The sequence below is a fragment of the Rhincodon typus genome, chromosome 23, assembly GCF_021869965.1.
Source record: "Rhincodon typus isolate 14 chromosome 23, sRhiTyp1.1, whole genome shotgun sequence".
NCBI classification, from domain to species: Eukaryota; Metazoa; Chordata; class Chondrichthyes; order Orectolobiformes; family Rhincodontidae; genus Rhincodon; species Rhincodon typus.
The window spans coordinates 45,531,718-45,552,431 of record NC_063354.1 but is presented as its reverse complement, the minus strand read 5'-3'; the positions used below and the strand labels follow the sequence as shown (position 1 = coordinate 45,552,431).

The window sequence follows — 20,714 nt, the reverse complement described above, 5'->3', positions numbered from 1 at the left end:
ATCCAAGTGACTGCAGTTATCACAAAATATGTTTCTTATTTCCTGAGAAAGGAGGCGAATTAGAAGTGACCTTCAAATCTTTAGACCATCTTCAGTGGTCTTTAAATTGCTGGATGAGTAGATGGGGAGAGAACTTTCCAAAATAAGGGGCCATCATTGCAAGATAGTCACTAATAAATCAAGAGGGTATTAGAGGGAAGTTTTGTTGCACAGAGAGTGGTTTGAATGTGACACTTGTAAACTTGTAGGCAAAGTAATTTAGGCAAATAGAAGAAGAGAAATACATGAGGGAAAAGAAAAGATATATTGAAAGTTTGAGATGTGACAGATGGAATGGGAGCAGACTTGTGTGGAATATAAACACCAAGACAAAGCAGACAGGCTGACTGGCCTGTTTCTGTGAAGTATATTTTGTGTAATTATTTTCTAATGGTCAGCACCTTCATCCCAGGGAAGTTGAATGGATCAGGTAAATTAACTAAAGCTCTTTCACGTACAGGTGACCTACTGGATTGAAGGGGATGAGAATTCTTCTCGGGTCATAAAAACGACTACTCCCTCTGCTGATCTGACCAATCTCTACCCATATTGTGACTATGAGATGAATGTTTGTGCCCACAACTCACTAGGTTTTGGGCCCCACTCGGAGGTTGTTCAGTGTCGCACACTGGAAGACTGTAAGTTACCTCAGAACTATTATCAAGAAAGAAAGAGCCTATACTTCTATCATGCCTTTCATGATCTTAGGATATTGCAAAGTGCTTTGATGCCAATGAACGGTAATCACTGTTGCAGTTTTAGAAATGTAGCTTCCAACCTCTGCACAGCAAGCTCCCACATGCAGCAATGTGAAATAACCAGCTTTAGTGATAGGAGTTGAGGGATAAATATTGGCCTCTGGAGCATAACACCCCAGCTCTTCCTCAAAACAGTGGCCACGGGATCCTCTACAGCTATTTGGAAGAGCAGTTAGGATCTCAGTTAAGGCCTCAGTTTTACATCACATCAGAAAGATAAAATTAACTCCTTACATGACTATTATTTACCATTCAATTGGACATTGCACAGGGTTTCTGTTGGCAGACAGGAGGTGATCATGTTTCTGGTAGATTCTGCATTGGCCTGTGAAGAACAGGACAGAAGCTCTGCTGTGCAGTGTGACAGATCTTCCTTCCCCAAAATCTACTTGGACCAAGGGTGTGGATGTGTCTTAGCATCTTTTCTCCTTCAGTCCCTTGCCTCTGCTCTCTCTAGCCTCAGCTCTAGAAACAGGTGCAAATAGTTTCTGAATTCAATCATCATTATGTTAGGAATTATTCATTCATCTTCAATCGTATAGGAATTGGTTAGACTGCAGCTGGAGTACTGTATGTAGCTTCAGTCTCCTTACTAGGCATGGCATGACTGAGCTACGAGGAGAAATTAGGCAAACTGGGCTTGTATTCTCTGGAGTTTTAAAGATGAGAGGTGATCTCATTGAAAGCTACAAGATACTTCAAGCAGTAGACTGGGTAGGTGCAGATAGGTTGTTTTTTCTGGTTATGGAGTCTGGAAACAAGGCACATAATTTTAAAATAAAGGCGAAGCCACTCAGAACTGAGATGAAGCATAACCTTTTCACTCAGACAGTTGTGAATCTTTAGAACCCTCAATCGCAGGGGAGTGTGGAAGTGTTTTGTTTAAATTAGAGATTGACTGACTAATTTCTAAATATGAATGATGTAAAGGAATATGAAAATAGTGTGGGAGAAAGACTCTAAATTGGACGATCAGCCATGGGCTCATTAAGCTGAAAGGCTTCCCACTTCCCCCTCACCTCCTAAGGCAAATTTCCCTCCCAACCATTGGTCCCTGAGCAATACTAACCATTAATTCTCCATCTCATTTTCCTCCAGCTTCCTTTCTCACACTCTTCAACCTCATCCATCAGGTCTAACTTCTGTTCCCTCAACTCCTCTAACCTTCTGGCTGCCCAACTTCCCTTCTTCAATCCATGATAGCTAACATTAGAAATAATCTCTCCTTGCTGGTTATTATGCATTTCCTTTTAAAATAACTGGCGAGACCATCTCAAAATTCCACCATCAACCTCTCTGTTGTCTCTAATTACAAGGTCAGAAGTCAGGCAACACCAGGTTATAGTCCAACAGGCTTATTTGAAACCACAAGCTTTCAGAGCATTGCCCCTTCAACAGGTGAAGTGAGAGAGAACTACAGGCACAGAATTTATAGGTCGAGAATTTAAAGGATCACACAAATGGTGTGAGTGGAGTGTCGACAGGCCGAATAATAGGTTTCTGCGGGTGATCATGAGTGTCAGATGGTGTGAGTAATGGAGGGGATTGTACTTGCAGCTGTTTAGGTCACAATCTGGAAAACCCTCATCATGGCAACTCTTACTTTGCCTTTGCCTTAAGATCCTTTTTTTTAATTTATTCGTGGAATGTGAGTGTCATTGATGAGGACAGCATTTAAAACCCATCCTTAAATTCCATTGAGAAACTGTTGGTGAGCTTTTTCATGAGTTGCTGTAGTTTGAGGTAAAAGGCATACTCAATATACTGTTAGGGAGGGGGCTCCAGTACTTTGATCCAGCGTTGAGGAGGTAATGGAAATATACTTGCACATCAGGATGGTGTGTGACTTGGTGGAGAAGGTCGTGTTCCCATGTATCGTATCTGTACCCGTTGTTCATCCAGGTGGTAGAAGTCACAGGAAAGAGCGATCAAAAAAGATATATTCACATTCCATCATGTGGATCGAGAACACTGCTGTCTCTGTACAGCACTGGTGAAGGGAGGGAATGTTGAAGTTGGTGGATGGGGTGCCAACTGAGCGGGCTGCTTTGTTCTGGATGATGTCGAGCTTCTTGGGCTATTGCTGGAGCTGCACTTGGCATTCCGTCACACTCCTGACATGTAGATGGTGGACACTGGGGAGTACAATATGAGGAAAACTAATGCTGATATTCTTATTGTCTCCTTTTAGTACCAAATGAGCCGGGACGATTGGCATTCAATGTCATTTCACCAACTGTGACCCAACTGAGCTGGGCCGAACCTTCAGAAACCAACGGGGAAATCACAGAGTATGAAGTCACTTACACTGTGGTGACTGATGAGAATAGTAAGTACCTCTCAAAACAGGGAAAAACTCCAGACATATACTCAGAAGCATTTGCATGATCAAATTTCTAGGTGCTTCGTGATGAGTGTGTCTGGGGTTTGCCCTCTTTCATGAAGCTTTAAGTGTGCATACCTTTCTGCTACGATCCTGAGCAAGAGGACAGGCTGGAACGTCCGAGTTTCTGACTGTTTTGTTTGCTACGTGTTGACAGAGCCCATTGGACCTAAAAAGACGGTGAAAATCGATAAGCCAAAGAAGCGGATGGTAATGATCGAGAATTTGAAAGCCGAACAGCCATATCGGTACACAGTGCGAGCCAAGAATGGCGCTGGTTGGGGACCTGTCCGAGAAGCCACAATGAACCTCTCCACGCAGCCAAAACGGCCAATGTCCAGTAAGCGAACAGTCTCATGCAGAGTATTGAACACTCAGTCAGAGAATTAATACACACACACCAGGGAGATCACCACCTCTAGGCAATGGACACTAGATCCCACTGAGTAATGTTGCCAGGTACCTCCTTGTATATGAGGTGATCTCAACTCACTGCGAGAAACGGGTCCAGCTCTCATAGTGAATCATCATTCAGCTCATAAACCAGCAACCCATTCCCCAGGTCCATTCATCACAGAAAAAAAAACATCTTGCATCCACAAGATCTGCCTTGACCCAACATGAGGCCATCTTCCCTCTAAATTCTGATCAGTCTATCTCACAACCTCTGCCTGTTGGTCAGGTGTTTGAGTCTTCACCCATTGGGACCCTCCACTCCCTGCCCACCCATACTAAAGAAGTCATGAAAAAACATTGTAATTTGAAAGAAGGATATTTTAGCCAATTTTAATATGTATTAGTTTGGGTACTGCTGTAAACATAAAACCCAGTCCCGGTATTGATGGCCGTAGAAGCTGTTTGTAATGCAGCGATACAGGTTGATTATCAACATGCAAATCCTTCCAATGCATTGATGGCAGACAGTAAGAGCTGGAGAGTCTCCTGGTCAGAAATACTTAATGTTGCAATGCCCCTCATGCTATGACTTGAGTCTGGTAACATGTAAAAAGCCCATGCTGTGTTGGCCTCATTTTCACTAAACATAGGAAATCTGTCATTGTTCCCAAAGAACAAGAGACAGCCAGTGAGATGAACTGGCATAGTTCTGTGCTGTGATGCTACACACAAATTTATCTGATGCTGATAGCACTGAAAATACATTTTAAGATTCAAAGTTGTGTTTGCCGTTTGTATTTGTTCCAAAACTAAAATGAGAAATTTTTCTAAAAGCTTGTGGCCATAACATTGAAAATCTCTGCCAAAGTGAACCAACGGCTTATTTAATTGTCTGTCTCTGCCACCCACAGTTCCCATCATTCCAGATGTTCCGATTATTGATGCCGAAGCACACGATGAGTATGAGAACTTCCTCATGTACAGCTCAGATGTAATGCGATCACCCAGACCGAGCACTTCTGATGACTTAGGTATGACCTTCATTTCCAGCACCTCTCTGCTTTAATTACAATCACATTACATCAGAGGCAACCATCTGAAACAGCAGTGTCGAGACCACAGCTTGTGTACAACGGGCCATAAGTAAATGTGGACAAGGAAAATACCATTCAGCTCATCAAGTCTAGTCCATAGATGACTGTTCTATCATGGACAACCCCCACTACTTGACATTTGTACCTTCCCTACTTTAAGCAGTAATGGATCCTCCTCCTTTTCAAATCTGTCAGAGACACTCTTCAGGTTTTAGTGTTAGTACATAGTATTTATACAGTTTGAAACCCAAACCACAAGTTAAGTTCCATTTATGTACAGGTCTAAATTTTTGAAGATAACATTTGTCTTTTCTATTTATTACTTACGTGCAGAGAAAGGTGTGCATTCAGAATGTTTAATCATTGTTCCAGATTCCCTGCTCCAGTAATATTCACAGTTAAAGCATCAGACTCCTAGATCAGATCCCCAGAGAGTAATCTTTAAACACTCTTTCACGGTAAAAACACTTTCCATTCACTACTCATCTTTCTCTTCTGCTGCTAAGGATATTCATTGAAGCTGAACCATAATACCTTGTTCAGGATATCCCAATGCAATTTCAATATGAAATGTTACTTTTGGAAGTGTGGTCACTTGTTACATTGGAGATAGTAAGGACTGCTGAGGCTGCAAGTCAGAATCGATAAAATGTAGAGCTGGAGAAGTACAGCAGGTCAGACCACATCGGAGGAGCAGGAAAGTCACGCTTCAGGTCTAGACCCTTCGTCAGGACTGGGGAGGGGGAACGGGGCTCAGAAATAAATAGAGAGGGGGGCGGGGGGCGGGGGGAAAGGTTGCTGGGATGATGATAGGTGGATTGCGGAGGTGTTTTAGTGGAGATTGGTCATTGAGAAGGGTGGAGCAGATAGGTGAAGGAAGATGAACAGGTTGTATCAGGTCAAGGAGGCGGGGATGAGAGGGAGGGCTGGAAATGGGATGAGGTCGGGGTGGGGAGATTCTCCATGAATTGGTCACCAAGTGTGCGCTTGGTCTCCCCAATATAGAGGAGACCACATCGGGAGCGACGGATGCAATAGGCCTGATTAGAAGAGATACAGGTGAATCTCTGCCAGATTTGGAATGATTGTTTGGGGCCTTGGACGGAGGTGAGAGGGGAGGTGTAGGGGCAGGTGTAGCAGTTCCTGTGTTGCAGGGAAAGGTACTGGGTGTGGTAGTAAAGTTGATGGGGAGTGTGGAGCTGGCGAGGCAGAATGAGTGGTCCCTAGAGAAAGCAGATAGGGGTGGGGAGGGAAATATCTTTTTGGTGGTGGGGTCTGATTGCAGATGGCAAAAATGGCCAAGGATGATGCATTGGATTTGGAGATTGGTGGGGTGGTATGTGAAGACTAAGGGGACTCTATCCTTTTATTGTTGATGGGGTGAGTGGGTTTGAGGGCAGAAGCATGGGAAATGCAGGAGATGCAGTTGAGGGCATTATGAATCATGGGAGAGTAGAAATTATGGTCCTTGAAATAGGAGGCGGTCTGGAATGTCTAGCAGTAGAACTCTTCATCCTGGGAGCAGATGTGGCCGAGAAAATGGGAGTATGGGATCGCATTTTACAGGAGGGTAGGTGAGAGGAGGTGTAGTCGAGGTAGCCGAGGGAGTCAGTGGGTTTGAAATGGATGTCAGTGCTAAATCAGTTTCCGGAGATGGAGACAGAGAGGTCCAGGGAGGGCAGGGAGGTGTCAGAGATGGTCCAGATGAATTTGAGGTCCGGGTGAAATGTGTTGATGAAGTGGATGAACTGTTCGAGTTTCTCGTGGGAACATGAGGCAGCACTGAATCAGTCATCAATGTAGCGGAGGAAGAGGTGAGGGATGGTGCTGGTTTAGCTGCAGAAGAGGGACTGTTCCAAGCATCCTACGAAGAGGTAGGCATAGATTGGACCCATGCGGATTCCCATGGCCACCCCTTTGGTTTGTAGGAAGTGGGAGGAATCAAAGGAAAAATTGCTGAGGAACCATCCTTCACCTCTTCCCAGGATTGTAATTTCCTCTGTCCCATAATTCATAATGCCCTCAACCAATCTCCTGCACTTCTGCTCTCAAATCCCCTCCTCCCAACAATAATCAGGATAGAGACCCCAGGTCCTCACATACCACCCCACCAATCTCCAAATCCAATGCACCATCCTCGGCCAGTTTTGCCATCTGCAATCAAACGCCACCACCAAAAGATATTTTCTTCCCCACCCCTACCTGCTTTCCGTAGGGACCACTCGCTTCACGACTCACTCGTCAGCTCCACGCTCCCCATCAACCTTACCACCATACTTGGCACCTTTCCCAGCAACCGCAGGAAGTGCTACGCCTGCTCTTACACCTCCCCTCTCGCCTACGTCCAAGGTCCCAAGCAATCACTCTAAATCTGGCAGAGATTCACCTGTATGTCTTCTAATCAGGCCTACTGCATCTGTTGCTCCCGATGTGGTCTCCTCTATATCGGACAGACCAAGCGCAGACTCGGTGACTGATTCGCAGAGCATCTGCACAATGTACGCTCCATTCAACACCACCTTCTGGTTGCCAGCCATTTCAACTCCACCTCCCATTCCCTTGGTGACATGTCCATCCTGGGCCTCCTCCACTGTTAAAATGAGGCCACATACAAACTGGAGGAACAATACCTTTATATTCCGGCTCAGGAGCTTACAGCCCAATTGCCTCAACATACAGCCCACCAGCTTCAGAATCTCCCCACCCCCAGCCTCATCCCGTGTTCACTCCTGCCTCTCACCCCCGCCTCCTTGACCTGACACAATCTGCCCATCTTCCTTCTCACCTATCCGCTCCACCCTTCCCATTGACCAATCTCTACAATTCCCTCCCTGCACCCACCTATTATCATCCCAGCTACCTTTGCCCCAGCCTCAAACCCCCTATTTATTTCTAGCTCCCTTCTCCCTCCCCAGTCCCGATGAAGGGTCCAAACCCAAAACGTCGACTTTCCTGCTCTTCCGATGCTCACTTTTCACATTGTCTGGGCTGAACCAATTCTCAATCCATTTAAACGAATTTGCAAATTCCACAAGCCTTAACTTTTCTAGCTGATTTGAGGAAATTAGTCAATTTCTTTTTAAATCTACATACAGTAACTGAGAGAAGTCTGTGAGCTTAGTTTCCCACTCCAAGAATTCCAATAGGTTTGTAAGAAACAATTTGTTACTTCTCTACACATTGCTGGTTGCTTCTGATGACACATTTGAATCTTTGTTGCTAGCTTTCCGTTGAAGAATTTCTCCACTCTAGTTATGAGACAAACCGATCTGTAATTCTCAGCTGTGGATCTTATTCTCCTGTAACTGTGACTCCATCTTCCTCCAATGTCAGTCACTGCTCCAAACCTTACTAGAACTCTCCAGTCCAAGCTACATCCTAACTCATGTGGGAACCCAGTGTGTGTCCTGTGATTCTTGTTTCAACTTTGCACATTCTCCAAGAGTTCAGGATCACTCAGTCCATTTATTCTGTGAAACTTTACATATCCCTGTCCAGAGCCAGACTGAAACAGTTTTACCCATTTATCTTCAATATATTCACCCATTCTTTGATTTTCTTGTGTTTTTAACAATTTTGGGACTTACTGAGGCCTTCAGTGATTTATGACCTTTTTTTTCTATTCCTAGTGCTTTCTTCAGCAATTTCAGGTAAGATCGTAATCTTTTTTGCAAGAATATGAAAAAATCAGGAGACTTACAAAAGCCCACTCCATCAAAAGGCTCCAAAATCTTTGCTCTAATTCACAAATTCTCCGATATTCTGCTGCTGTAACCTGCTCAGGCTTCATGCCCCAACTACTCCCTCCACTCCTCTGTTTTGTGTCTGCACTCTCCCTGCTCTGTTTCTGGTGACAAAGCTTTTTACTGCCTTGGAATTCTTAAGTTCCTCCAACTTTCTCAAAAACATCTTTAACACTTACCACATTAGCTATTCATTCACTACATACTCCATTTCCATCCTGGCCCCCAGATGCTGGATCTTTTGGTTGCCCGATGAGGATGTTGGTAATTCTTGTGCTAATATTGCTGTTGATGATGAGAATGTTGATGGTTAAGTTCCTGGCATTATCCTCGTCACTCCTTGTGATCTCCTACTTTAAAGTCTACATGATTCTTTTCCTGAGTTCCAAACACAAAAAAAAGGTGCTGATAATATTCCCACAGCTCGCAATGTTTTTCTCAACAGATACAAAAAAGAAGCCCCTTTTTACAGATAACATAAGTGCTGGTTATCAGACAAGATATTAAACAAGGGCCCTCTGCCCATCTCTTATTTTAAAAAATATTTCCTGGAATATGGGCGTCACTGGTAAGGTCAGCATTTGTTGCCACTCTCTAATTACCTTTAAACTGAGTGACTTGTTATGCCGTTGCAGCAGACAGGTTTGGAGTCAGCCACATTGCCACAGGTCTGGAGTCGCATGTAGGGCCATATAAGCATGGCAGATTTCCTTCCCGAAAGAACATTATGTACCAGTTTTGCTTTTACAACAATTATTAATGGTTCCCATTGCCAAGACTGAATTTCAAGCTCAGATTTTACGATTGAATTTAAATTTAATTTAGACTCCTGATTCCAGAGCATTAGCCATGGCCTCTGGATTACTGGTTCAGCATCATTGTCACTAATACCACCCTCTTTGACAGAGACTTGTCCTGGTGTCCTGGTCAACATTTCTCCTTTAAGTGGCACCATGAAAACAGATTTGTTTTCTGCTCATGGATCTCATTTGTCACATCAACAACAAGGGCATCCAGCAAAATGTACCAGGCTGGGTGCTAATTGGCTGCATTTTTTAACATGAGACACCTTGAAAAGCAATTAATCAAATGTGGGATGGTGTCTTGAAAAGTAATTAATCAAATGTGGGATGTTTCTAGGATAGCCTGAGGGAATAACAAAGTGTTATGATATATGTAAATTCTTTTCGTCTTTCAAGCTAACTTCTCTGGGAGTCTGTTCTATAATCCTAATGGGAATAGGCCTTGCTTGGATCTTTTGATAGTTAATACATATTCTCTGGTGTTACGTTCATTGTCTAATTTAAAGAGCTTCCTACTTTCAATTTCATCCATAACCTTCCTATTTTAAAGACTTGTATCTTGTTAGCTCCTTTTTGAAGTAGAACCTTCTAGCATCAATCCTAAATTTCTGTTTTGCTGTTGGAGCTTGTACTTCTCAAATGGTTTCAGTTTGAAGTCATGTTTGTGTTTACTTTATCATGCAGTTCGTTATATGCATTCTACAGGGACAGATCTCTGCTTTCTTCTTTCTCCTTCCTCTCATTTGGGATTAAGGTCATTTTTCCTCTGTGCATCACTTCTAGCATTTGAGTATCTCCTTTGTGTTTTTATTAGACCTGAAATGGCCACAGCAGCTAAGGCACAGTCTGATCAGAGCCGTGGACAGGTTGTCCCAGAGCTCCCCAGACTTGCACAGCGCTGTTTTGACTATAGGGTACAGCTCCATGTTTTGCTTGTGAACTAAACTACAGCTCAGGAACTGGGCACAACAACTGTTCCATTGATGTAACACTTTAACACAGCCAAACCTCTTGAGGCACTTACAGTCATAGAGTCATTGAGATGTACAGCATGGAACTTCACAGAGAATTATTGATTATAAATTTGTCACTGAATCACAATGAGATATCTGGACAGATGATTAAAAGCTTGCTCAGGGATCTAGATCTAGAGGGAAATTAACTGGCAAAGAGGCCAGAGAGGGAAGCTGGAACGTCAGAAAAGTAGTGGGAATAGAGTTAAAGGATCAGAAGATGAGATTCATGAATGTAGCAAATTCAGAGACCGCCTGATAGGAGATGGTTAGAATCTAGAGAAAAATTTGAATTCTGAGAATTTGAGAGATTTGGCACATTGGCTGGGAGAAACAATGGAAGTGGCAGAGTCAACTGAACAGATGTCAGCTGTCTTTGTGACAAAAAGACACCCACAAATTCCTCACATTTGTTATTGGACATGAAGTTGGAGGAGCAGGGGAGGGTGCTTTAAAATGGCTTCAATATTACAGCTTAAGTTTTGACAGGATAAATGCTGAGAAGTTGCTTCTTTTGTTCCTAGGCTGTTCCAAAGAGGGAATGCGAAAACTAGAAACAGGAGTAGGCAATTCAGCCCCTTGAACATGCTCCATCATTTAATACGAGGTGAGACCAGTCATGACCATATTAAATGGCAGAGCAGGCTTAAGGGCTGAATTGCCTATTCCTGTCCCTATTTCTTATGTTCCCCTTGTGTAAGAATCTAAGACGAAAGGGCATAATCTCAGAGTAAGTAGTCACCCATTTAAAGCAGCACTGAGGACGAATTTCTCCTCTTGGAGGATAATGAATCTGTAGAATTCTTTACCACAGAGGGCTGTAGAGGCTGGGTCACTTAAGGATATTCAAAGCTGAGATAGACAAATTTTTAATCGGCAAGGGAATCAAGGCAAGAAAGTGGAGTTGAATCCTATCAGATCTGCCATTATTTCATTGAATGGTGGAACAGATTTGATGAGCCAAATGGCCTACTTATGCTCCTCTGTTTTATCGTCTTAAAGAAGTGAAACTATCGGTTATTTTTACATTCCAGAGAAATCCTTTTCAGCAGTTTAGTCTTAGCAACGGAGAGTAGAACCTAATAGTCCAAATGGATATGGTGATGGATGGCTAAGACAGTTGTTCATCATAGATATCCCAACCTGGGAACTGAATATTCTTTTAAAAAATTCCGAGATTTGGTTCAATATAGTCCTTGGCTACTAGACACAATAGTAGCCTAATTTGCTATCATTTGTAAATTTGAACAGTTTGTGTTGAGCTTTACTGTCCAGGTTGTTGGAACAATCTGGAAACACTGAGGCTGGGCCAATTCCCACAAAGAAGCATCCTTCAACTTTCCAGGTAGTTTCTTCATCAGTTCATGCTTTTAGTATCCCTTGAATCACCACAGCTTTAAATTTAAATGGTAGTCTCTGGTGCTGAGTTTTGTTACATTACTTTCGAAGTGAACAATCCGATTGGAATGACACTTTCTCAAAGAATCAAGGTGGTTGTTTAAGTAGATTCTGAATATATGTTGCCTCCTGTTCTCATCTTCAGGTTTATTCCTGATAATTGATTCTATTAACTTAGACTGTACTCGAGCAAAATAACTGGGTGTCAGTAGCGAACTTGTACAAAAGCAAAATGCTGTGGATATTAGAAATCAGAACTAAAAGCAGATAGTGCTGGAAATAGTCAATACGTCTGACCATATCTGTGGAGAGAGATGCAGAATTAACATTTCAACTTAATGGTCCTTCATCAGTCTGTTTTCTCTCTGCAGATACTGACAGACATGATGAGTATTTCCAGCATTGTCTGTTGCTATTTCAGTCATTACCTAGTTTTGAAAATTGGTAACATATTACCTTTATCTAAAGTTCAGAGGTTTCCCCATTTATTGACTCCCTCATAATGACCATTGATCCTTCTTAATTCTCTGTATTTGGGGTCATGCATGTATGGGAAGGTGTATGTGTGTATGCGCGCAGTTGTGTGCATGCATTCCTGTGTGTATAGATATATTTGTGTACACATGCCATGCACACAGTCCTGTGTAGTGGTTAGGTACCTCTCTCTATTCAAGCCGGTCTGTTGAGTGTTTCCCGTCTGACATTGGTAGGTTAGGTTTGTGCATATGGCCTTGCTGGGCTGATGCTGAACCATTTTCTGGGATTATATACCAACACGAGTCATTAACTTGTTCTGCAAGGCTCCAAATGGCAACATGTCCAACTGCTGGGCGATGATTTCGATGGGCGGAAGGTAACGTGGCAGCTACCAGTGGAAGTGATACCCCGCCTTTCCTGTAGCTCTTCCCTGACGCATGCTTCCTCAGACATTGAGAGCCTCCTCTCCGAAGACACTGAGTATTCAGACACCATGAGGAGGAAGGCTACGCCCCAAACACAGGAAGGTCAAGGTGAAGATCTCACAATGCTTGTTTCATTAACATACTTGTATTTCTGCGCAAACTTCTCAGTGGTCTGAGAAACCTGCCTCCCATCCTTACTGAGTACACTCCTTTTAACTGAACAGAGATGCATGCAGAAGGGGTTAAGGATCTGTTAGCACTTTATGCATGCTGCTGGGGTCAGTTATTTTTATTGTGCAAATTCAAATGTTACATCTCATACCAAATGGACATTGTTACCGCTGCTTACAAAGTGCAAGCAACATACAGACTCTCTGGGAGGCAGGGACTGCAGCCTCTGAATAAATATTGTGGGACAATAGGGCTGACTTCAACTCCCAGTGGGAGTGAATGGCAGTCTGACGTGGTCAGTTTGTGATGGTAATCTTTAACAGCTGGTCATCTATCTCAGAGGGAAACCAATGACTTTCTGTCTGATCAGCCAGAGGAGGGGTAGTGATCACCGAGTGGTTTGGAGGCACCAAAAGAGGGCTAGTGGCAGTGAGGTAGGTGAGGGCGGGCTAGAAGGAAACTGCTGTGAGGACCCTGCAACTGCGTGGGCTGGGTCAGGACACTGCTGCCCAGAAGAGCACTCCTGCCCTGATTTTTAAATTGACTCTGGTCTTCTGTTTTACCTGACCGTATTGGAGGGACATACATGTGACCCATGTATGGCATTTGCTGACAGAAATGGGAAACTATTGGTTCAAGTGGCAGATGGAGCCACATTTTTTCTCACTGATCAGGAAGAGTCAAATTTGCCTGAGAGAATTTGAGATTCAAGTGGCTACTGATGTCTGGATATATACTTGACTATACATGTAAGGTCATGCCTCAATGCTACAAGATCGTTGTAAAGCATTTAATAAAATACAAAGTGAAAGTTCGTAGCCTGAGATGTACCTCTATAATCAATGTTCTGTGGCAACCAGGTCTTCTACTCTCTGCAGGCCTTCCTCTTCTGTCATTCAGAAATACTTTGCCAGTTTAGAGGGATTTGAACTCCTTTCCTCTTTGATCTGTGTAATGATTGTGCTACCTCTTTGTCCATGTTGTCATGTGCTTCATTCAACAGTGAGTAGAGTGTACACTTCAAAAGTATTTGCTGTAATGCTCTTTGCTGAGATCTGAGGTTGTGAAAGGTGCTATGTAAATGCAAGCTTTCTCTTTCTTTACTTTTCCTCATGATCATATGAGCTAGTACTGAGATACTAGCACAGATAACAGATATTGGAGAGATTTGTTGGTCAGCACCTTCCAAACCCACAGCCACTTCCATTTGGAAGGACAAAAGCAGCAGATCCGTGGGAACACCACCACTTGCACACTGCCCTCCAAGCCACTCACCATCCTGGCTTAGAAATATATCATTCCCTCCCCAACTGCATTTTGGGTATCCCCACATCAATTGGGCTGCAGCGTTCAAGAAGGAAGCTCACCACCACTTTGTCAAGGGATTGAGAATTAGGAATGGGTAATAAATGCTGGTCCAGCCAGTGATTCCTACATTCCATGAACATACTTTTAAAAAATATGTCTAGAAGGATAGTTAGGAACTAAACAAGGTCTGAGCACTGTATGTTGTAAGCAATTTACTCAGCATGATTCCCAACCTCAACTCATGTTGACTGTGAACCAAATGGACTGTGCTTCTTTAGTGCAATCTCATTAACCCTAATTGTTGAATTTTCTTTCCTGTTTCTCCCCTGTGTTGACTGTAAGTACAGCTGTGATGTCACATTGATGGTTTGATTGATGTTTGCACATACATTCCAATACACGGACCAATCTCTCAAAATCAGCAGGTTCACTCTTCTTCCCACTGTCCTCCATTGCTCTAAACCCAACAGAATCCATACTCCCAAATGTTACCATCCTCCAGTGGAACAGTGAGTTCCAACTCTGAAAACCCAAACTGCAGAGGCCTTCATGACAGTAGGTTTTCACTAAGTTTAGAAAAGGCATTGGCACAAGGTTTACTTCTTGGTAACCCTCACTTTGCAGCTGATGTCCAAAAATATATTGAATATTAATGGATCAAGGGTAAAAGGTGGAGTGGTGCTGGTGCTCAGGTGCAGTGACTTTGATACTGAGACAATACTTGCTGATGCCCGCTGCTGGGTAGAATTCTAGATTGCTTTACTGAACACAATTTTTCTCCTTTCCCCACAGATATGCCGATCAACGGGAAATGGGAGATGAACTCTCTTTTCCCTGGCAGTGCCAACAGCACCCTCAATAGGAGCACCCTCACCACGTACAACCAGCAATATACCAAGTTGATGGAAGTCTCCTCCATGTCCTCGGACACTCACACTAACATGATGTTGGGACAGGGTCAGTATGAACTATGCCAGTGTGTAACACACTGTGTGCTCAAATCATCTCCCCTCCTATGTCTGAATCATAGAGATAGGCATTTCTGGGATTTGATTTGTTGTAACTTTTGAGAGAAAGCTAATCTAAATGAATAATTTATGTAAGAATTTCATGCATTTTATGCTGTAAAGACACTGACTCTTGCTGCCTCATAAATAATGAGCTGGCATTCATCTAGTGCCTTCCACATCCACTTTGCATTCCACAGCCACTGGGTCTGTTGAGACACAGGTCTGTTGAGACATGCAGTGTTATCATGTGGAGTAAAGTGTATGCCAACTGCCCTCCAGTTCGGAGACCGTTCTTCGTATGTGAACCCCAGCAGTTAATCCTAGCTGTACATTCAATCACAGCAGGCATCAGCCAACAACCACATGAGTACACTTTCTGTCACTGGTTAAACCTGAGTTTAGAGTATGTGACAGACTATGGCCAATACACTTCAGGAAGTGTCAAGATTGGAGTGGCTGCAAAGGAGATTTATTAGAATAGTACCAGGAATTAAGGATTTCAGTTATAAAACTGGTATTGTTCTCCTTAGAATAGAAAAGACTATGGGGAGGCTATGAAAGATGTTGACAGAGTGTTTAGGGAAAAGGGAATTGGGTAAAGACTTGAAGGAGGCAAATTTGGACAACTACAAAGAAAGAGCAGGATTACTTTCAAAGAGCTAGCACCACCAAGACAAGCCAAATAGCTTCCTGTTGTGCTGTGTTATTCTGCAGTGTGATCAGGAGCAGGAACTCTGATAGATATCACCCTTCTTCTATGGAGGGGAAATAGGCACCTGAGACAATTGTACTGTGCTAGTGGGCAGAGAAATCCTTTCTCACCTGACTCTCTGGTTGGGAACGTATGTGAGGCTCCATTATACACATGAATAAGCTGTTCTGTCTATTCTCTCACAATCACAATGCCTTAACGGCTTTAATTACAGCATTGTCTCGACTCTCAGGATCATTTCAAATCTAGGAAAATGCAAACTACAGATAAAAAGCCAATTTAAAAAAAAGTCTGTAAGATTCCATTCTGACACAAATCCAGAAGATCACCTTGATGTTATAGTGCTAAAAATCATTGTCTGGTGGAATTTGACAAGACAGAATGCAGTTAACATCCTGAAATCTGTACACAGTACTGGCAAATGCAGAATCCATGCATAGAGAGTTCCTCTGTTTTTCCAGCATCTCCCCTGGACTGGATGGTTGAACACAGCTGGTGGACATGTTTTGCTCCTGCACAATTTGTGATTTTTTGCTTTCATATGGTCCACGTGCTTGTTCAGGACCATCACACCTACCCGAACTTTATACGTGACTGGACTTGACCTCGCATCAATCATGCCTCTTACCCGTGCAAGGGCCATTCCTGTGGTTCCAACACCAAACTCCATCCCTGAAGTAAACTGTCTCTCTGTTAATGGAGTCTAGAGTCTAGCATTGGCGTTCTTGATGCCATTTCATCCACCCCTCCACATCCCCAAGTTCTGGGAAGATCAGATTTAATCTGGTGCGGATTGTTCTCCCCATTTAAAAACTCTGCTGGAGCTATCCTGTAGTTATAGGAGGGGTGATCCTGTAATCAAATAGAAACTGGGACACTTTGATATCAAGCTGTAGGCTGTTTCTTTAAGCCTGCCTTCAAAGTTTGGACTGCTCTTTCTACCAGATCATTGGATGATGGTTGGTATGGAGTTGTCCTTATATGTCGAATACCATTCAACTTTAGGAAATACTCAAATTCCCTACTGGTAAATGATGGCCCATTATCTGTGACTAACACTTCCGGGAGTTTGTGTTGCAAAGGATGCACGCAGTTTTTCTATTGTTGTCCCCGTGTTTGACAAATGAACTCTATGCACAACCAATCACTTTGCGTGGGCGTCCACAATGACTAAGAACATTTGAGCTTATGAAAGAACTTGCATAGTCGTCCTGTGACTGAGTCCAGGATTTACTGGGCCATTCCCAGAAATGTGGAGGAGCTGCTGGCAATAATTTTTGTCCTTGTTGGCACTCTGGGCAGTGCCCCATCCATGCAGCTATTTATGCATCAAATCCTGGCCACCAGACATAACCCCTGGATATCCCTGGTGGAGTTCAGCCAGTATCTGGCATCAACCTTTACTTGGAACAATCACTCTTGTTCCCCATAATAATATGCCATCCTTTACTGTGATCTGATCTCTCCAGGTCCAAAAAGCTTTCAATTCTGGTTGTGATGGCTCTTTGGTTTTCCCCACCACCACCAGCTGCTTCAATTTTGCCAGGACTGGATCTTTCTGTGTCCAAAATCTTATATGGTCAGCTGTGACTAGAAGTGTGCCATTACGGACTCTTCCACTGGCAGTGCCACCATTGGTGTATCTGCCAGCGGGAGGTAGCTCGGTGCATTGGCATTTGCTACTTGGCCTCCTGGACAGTGTTCCAACTTGCAATTATACACACTTCATATTACCCCTACACTGAATTCGACCTGAAGCCATGAACGGCACTGCCTTGTCCTCTTTACCTAGACCTAGCAGAGGTTTGTGGTCCGTTATTAAGTACAAATTTACATCTGTAAAGGTATTGGTGGAACTTCCTGATTCTAAATATGACCACCAAACCTTCTTTCTCTGTCTGGGCGTACTTGCGCTCTGCATTAGCCAAAGTCCTGGATGAATATGCTTTTGGGCTTTCCTCTCCACTGAACCACCTATGAACTAATACTATGCTGATACCATATGGGAAGGCATCTCGTATCAATACCAGATCTCACTTGGGATGCCAACATCTTAGAGGATGACAGCAGTTTCTTCACTTCACTGAAAGCTATGGCTTGGCAATGCGACCATTTTCAAGGCTGACTGTTTTTAAGAGTTGTTGCAAAGATGCCAGGATGGAGGACAGGTTCTGTATGAATTTCCCATAATAATTCACACCGGTCCGGTACTGACATGGGAGTCGGGGCACCTTTGACCACTCTCATTTTTCTTCCAATGGGTGTAACCTGGTCTTGTTGACTTTATAGATCACTTGGGGTGCCTGGAACACACATTTTTCCTTCTAAGGTGTACACTCACCTGGGAGAACATCTAAGGACCATATCCAAATTCTCTAACTGATCCTTATTGGTCTTCCCTGTTATTGGCACATCATCGAGGTAAATGGTGACCTGGGGTAGACCCTGTTACATGTTCTCCATCCTCTGCTTAAAAATTGCACAGGCTGAAAATAACCCCAAATGGCAGTCTCGTACATTGATACAAACCCTTTATGGATGTTAATTGTAGCTTACTACTGGGAATCCTCATCTAACCATAATTGCAAGTATGCATGGCTCATGGCCAGCTTCATGAAGGACATCCCTCCTGCCAGCTTTGCACATAGATCATCTATGCAAGCGATTGGGTATTTAAATAGCTTTGAAAAGGGATTTACCGTTTGTTTAAAATCCCCACAAAGGTAAACTGACCAGTCGGGTTTCACAATTGGTACAACTGCTGCTGCCCATTCCACAAACTGGAATGGTTTGATGGTTCCTTCGCTTTCCAGCCCTCTGATTTCTCCCTCTACTTTTACATTTAAGGCAAATGGCACCGGTTGGGCCTTGCAGAAATGTGGAATTGCTTCCTGGACAACATGTAAGGTGGCCTTGGCTCCTTTGATACTCCCTAGACCTTCCTGAAAAGCTTTTGGGTATTTAATTAGGATTTCACTCAGGCAACCATTTTCTAATTGAAAAGTATTGAGCCAGTCTAGGTAAATCTTTCTCAACTAATTCTGCCCCATCAAGCTTGGGACTGGGCCTTTTACTACAATCAGTGGTAACTGAACTAGCTGCTTCTCGTAAGAGACCGGAAACAAATTTGTACCCTTAATCTGTAAAGGTTGCCCCGTGTAGGTTCTCAGTCTAGCTGAAGTCTTGCACAAACTTATGGTTGGAATCTAAAGCGAATTTTGTTCAAGACTGGTTCTGCAATCACTGAAATAAGCATGCTGTTATCGACCTCCAATAGAACCAGGTGACCATTTAACCATATATTTATTTTGATTGGTTCTGATTTTGACGTTGCTAAGCAATTTAACTGTTCCAAACCAGATTTAGGTGGACGTTCCAGGGTTTACACTCTCCTGGATACCGGCTCATGGGTTCTCTTACTCAATTTAGGCCTAGTGGGATTGTTTTGCTGTTTCAAGTCCACATACCGATAGCAACTACAATGTCTTGCTAGCCCGGATCCTGAAGAAAATTTTAACCGTTTGGCCAAGGCTTGGCTTTGTTTTAGGGTTTTGCTGTGGGCTGATCTAGAGTCCTGAGTGGGGCTATGCAATTGTCTTCATTCAAGTGGTGTTCCCTAAGGACAATCAGATTGCTGAGAGTGTCAACTTCCATTGGAATACCCTGCAACTCATAACATCCACTTGCCACATTTTCCAATGATAAAGCCAGTTGTCGTGCATGCTTGAAGTCCAGTTAGGCTTTAGCTTGTAGGTGCTCTTGCATGATTTCATCATTAATCCACATACTAAATGGCTTCTCAGCATCTCATTAAGGGTCAAACCAAAGTCACATGCCTCTGCTTTCTTTGAGGAAGTGCAAAAGTTGATAGATGAGGGAAGGGCTGTAGATGTCATATACATGGACTTCAGTAAGGCGTTTGATAAGGTTCCCCATGGTAGGCTGATGGAGAAAGTGAAGTCACATGGGGTCCAGGGTGTACTAGCTAGATGGATAGAGAACTGGCTGGGCAACAGGAGACAGAGGGTTGTAGTGGAAGGGAGTTTCTCAAACTGGAGAACTATGACCAGTAGTGTTCCACAGGGATCCGTGTTGGGACCACTGTTTGTGATATACATAAATGATCTGGAAGAAGGTATAGATGGTCTGATTAGCAAGTTTGCAGATGACATTAAGATTGGTGGAGTAGCAGATAGTGAAGGGGACTGTCGGAGAATGCAGCAGAATATAGATAGATAGATTGGAGAGTTGGGCGGAGAAATGGCAGATGGAGTTCAATCCAGGCAAATGCGAAGTGATGCATTTTGGAAGATCCAATTCAAGAGCGAACTATACAATAAATGGAAAAGCCCTGGGGAAAATTGATGCACAGAGAGATCTGGGTGTTCAGGTTCATTGTACCCTGAAGGTGGCAACACAGGTCGATAGAGTGGCCAAGAAGGCATACGGCATGCTTTCATTCATCGGAGGGGGTATTGAGTACAAGAGTTGGCAGGTCATGTTACAGTTGTATAGAACCACATTTGACCGTCTTTCTAAAGTAAATAATCCTAATCTACTCTCTTCATAGCTAGTGCCCTCCATACCAGGCAACATCCTGGTGAACCTCCTCTACACCCTCTCCAAAGCATCCACATCCTTTTGGTAATGTGGCGACCAGAATTGTACGCAGTATTCCAAATGTGGTCGAATATTAGGGCCCCAAACCTCCTCTAATTGTGTGATGCTATTGTCTTTATTAGGCAATTCAAGAACCAAGGGAATCATAATGGGATTTTTGATTAGGTTGAGACGACTGGCAAAGAACAAAGAAAATTACAGCACAGGAACAGGCCCTTCGGCCCTCCAAGCCTGCGCTGATCCAGATCCTCTATCTAAACCTTACTTTAGAAAGACGGAGGTTGAAGGGGGACCTGATTGAGGTCTACAAAATCATGAGAGGTGTAGACAGGATGGATAGCAAGAAGCTTTTTCCTAGAGTGGG

At 43.4% G+C, this 20,714-nt stretch overlaps 1 protein-coding gene across 1 annotated transcript in view; it reads left to right on the top strand.

Moving 5' to 3' along the window:
• Positions 1-20,714, top strand: part of itgb4 (integrin, beta 4) — a 93,597-nt gene that overhangs the window by 52,376 nt on the left and 20,507 nt on the right. Inside the window, exons 24-29 of the mRNA XM_048611152.1 lie at positions 500-677; positions 2,989-3,126; positions 3,338-3,520; positions 4,488-4,607; positions 12,428-12,637; positions 14,801-14,965. Of these exons, the coding sequence (XP_048467109.1) occupies positions 500-677; positions 2,989-3,126; positions 3,338-3,520; positions 4,488-4,607; positions 12,428-12,637; positions 14,801-14,965 (994 nt within the window). The remainder of the gene's footprint in view (positions 1-499; positions 678-2,988; positions 3,127-3,337; positions 3,521-4,487; positions 4,608-12,427; positions 12,638-14,800; positions 14,966-20,714) is intronic.